The 2,245-nt window shown below is 62.8% G+C and overlaps 2 protein-coding genes across 2 annotated transcripts in view; one reads left to right on the top strand and one right to left on the bottom strand.

Annotated features, from left to right (window-relative positions):
• The window catches only part of DNAJC5 (DnaJ (Hsp40) homolog, subfamily C, member 5), a 1,035,873-nt gene that overhangs the window by 691,596 nt on the left and 342,032 nt on the right, over positions 1–2,245 (top strand). The window lies entirely within an intron of this gene.
• The window catches only part of STMN3 (stathmin-like 3), a 4,877-nt gene continuing 2,932 nt past the window's right edge, over positions 301–2,245 (bottom strand). Inside the window, exon 3 of the mRNA XM_011934539.1 lies at positions 301–2,118. Coding sequence (XP_011789929.1) covers positions 1,929–2,118 — 190 coding nt within the window. The 3' untranslated portion in view covers positions 301–1,928. The remainder of the gene's footprint in view (positions 2,119–2,245) is intronic.

Here is a 2,245-nt window from a genome sequence, read left to right as displayed (position 1 = left end):
GTAGAGACGGGGTCTCACCATGTTAGCCAGGATGGTCTCGATCTCCTGACCTCGTGATCCACCTGCCTCGGCCTCCCAAAGTGCTGGGATTACAGGCGTGAGCCACCGTACCTGGCCTGACATGCTCATATGTTAAAATCACCACTGTCACTAGAGCAATTCATAACCATGGTGATAAAATAAGGTTTATAACCAGCTTCAGTCAGGAGATACACACAGAGCAGATCCTCACTCCCAGACAGGGAGCCTGCAGCTGCCCCCGACCCCACAGGTACAGGACACACACAGACAGTTCAACCATGTCTTAAACACACAGGTGTTTATTGTTCGTTTGATTTAATTTTTAAGTTCACTTTACTACGTGGATGAGATGGGTGCATATTACACTAGGCTTTCGCTATGAGAGCTGCCACCGTGAGGAGAATCCCAGCCCTCAGTTCTGCTTCCCTTTCTGAGTCCCACAAAAGCCGCATGTGGGCAGCCTTGGGTTCCCATCCCAGCTGGCTGCTCCCTCTGGGGCTGTCTCGGTGGGGAGATGGAGATGGGGCAGTGGGTCCCTGCTGACCCCTGAGCCCTGCAGGGGTCAGGATCCTCCCATAGTCCCTGGTGTGGCCCTGGAAGACGCTGGCAGTGCCTGGCCAAGGCCTCTTGCAGGATGGAAGCTGAGGGCCCTGGCTCTGGTTCCTAAGGAACTCAGCTGCCTCCTTCACATTTTACAGCAAGGGGCCAGGCAGCAGCTTTGGGATGGGGCTTCCGTGGGGAAGTGGGGGATGCTGCAGTGGTACAAAGACAGCCTCCCCTACCCCCGTCCTCCAGATGACCGTCCTCCAAGGCCAGCACTGGGCATCCAAGGGAGAGAAGGAACCCAGCCCAGAAGGTGTGGGCAGGAGAGGCCTGGAGTCAGGCCTCGACCCACAGCCCCCTCTGGGTGCTGAGTGGGAAGGGTGTGGGGGTGGCTTGTGAACCTTACCCGCTGCCCTTCCAACACCTGGATCTGTGGGCAGCAGTCCCACAAGATCCCCCTTAGGGCTCCCTGAGGAGGACTTGTGGCTGCCACTTCCACCAGGGCAGAGGGCACAGGAGGGGCCAGCACTCCAAAGGGCTCTAGGGCAGGTCTTTCAAGGACATCCGCAAAGCCCGGGTGGGGAGGGCGGTGGGGCTGTCTCACGGAGGCGCCTGGGCCAGAGGCTCTTTGGAACTCTCACGCTGCTGAGTGGGGGACTGTCCATGCTGCCCACAACCTCTAGACCACAGCAGCCTGCTCATGGGCCCCTGGCACTCCCCAGCAGACTCAGGGCAGGCTGCCAACTGCAGGCTTCCAGGAAGGCCCAGGGTGTCCACCTCAGGCCAGGTGGTCTCAGAGGACCCCTGTGCAACCACATTAAAGAGAGCTGCAGCCCCCACCCACCTGCCTGCCAGTTCAACAAGCTCCCGCTTAACACGCAGGCTCCCAGGCACCATCACCCCCCCTCCCCCATTGCCCCTCCCGCATGGGGAGCCCCTTCCCCCTGGAAAGACAGCAGGTACTGTAGCCTCGCCTGTTGGCCAGGGGCGCCGGCTCAGAGGACCTGCCCTGACCAGACAGCCCAGCGTAAGGACCCGCGATCCCACGCCACCGCCCGGTGTTTACCACGGTCACCACCACCTCTCTCACAAGGCCCCCGGGGGACCCAGCCTCGCGCGGCCTGGTGGCCTGGTGTCTGCACCGAGGGACCGCGTCTCACGCCCGGCGGCTCCTGCAGGGGAAGCCGTGGTCAGCGACTCACCACGAGGACAGGGCGGGGCGGCTGAGTGCAGAAGAGAAGCATGAAGCTGGGGGCGTGGGTGGGGGAGGAGGAACAAAAGTTGCATCTAGACAGAGGTGAACGAAACAAAACCAAAACCCGAACGTGTTCTGTCGCAGGATGGGCGCCGCCCGTCCCGGTCCCTTAGCCCGACATCTCCTCTCGCTGCTCCTTGTTCCTGCGCACCTCGGCCGCGTGCAGCTCCTGCGGGACAGGGGGCGGGAGGGCCTGAGGGCAGCGGCGGCTTGGGGGTGACTCCGGGAACCCCCAGGCGCGCAGGCCTTGGCGCCCTGGCACCCGCCCGGCCTCATCTGGGCTGACCCCCGTCAGGACCCTGAGTTGAGGGGGCGGGAGCACCGGGGAGGCCGAGAGCAGGGCCGGGGCCCAAGGACGGGTTTCCGGGGAGCTGGCTGGGCCCGGCTTCTAGCTCGTACCGGAGCCGAGCTTCCTTCAGAGCACTT

This window comes from Colobus angolensis, unplaced genomic scaffold (genome assembly GCF_000951035.1).
Source record: "Colobus angolensis palliatus isolate OR3802 unplaced genomic scaffold, Cang.pa_1.0 Scaffold136, whole genome shotgun sequence".
In the NCBI taxonomy this organism is placed as follows: Eukaryota; Metazoa; Chordata; class Mammalia; order Primates; family Cercopithecidae; genus Colobus; species Colobus angolensis.
Note: the sequence above shows the minus strand (reverse complement) of the source record. Positions and strands in the feature narration are given on the sequence as shown.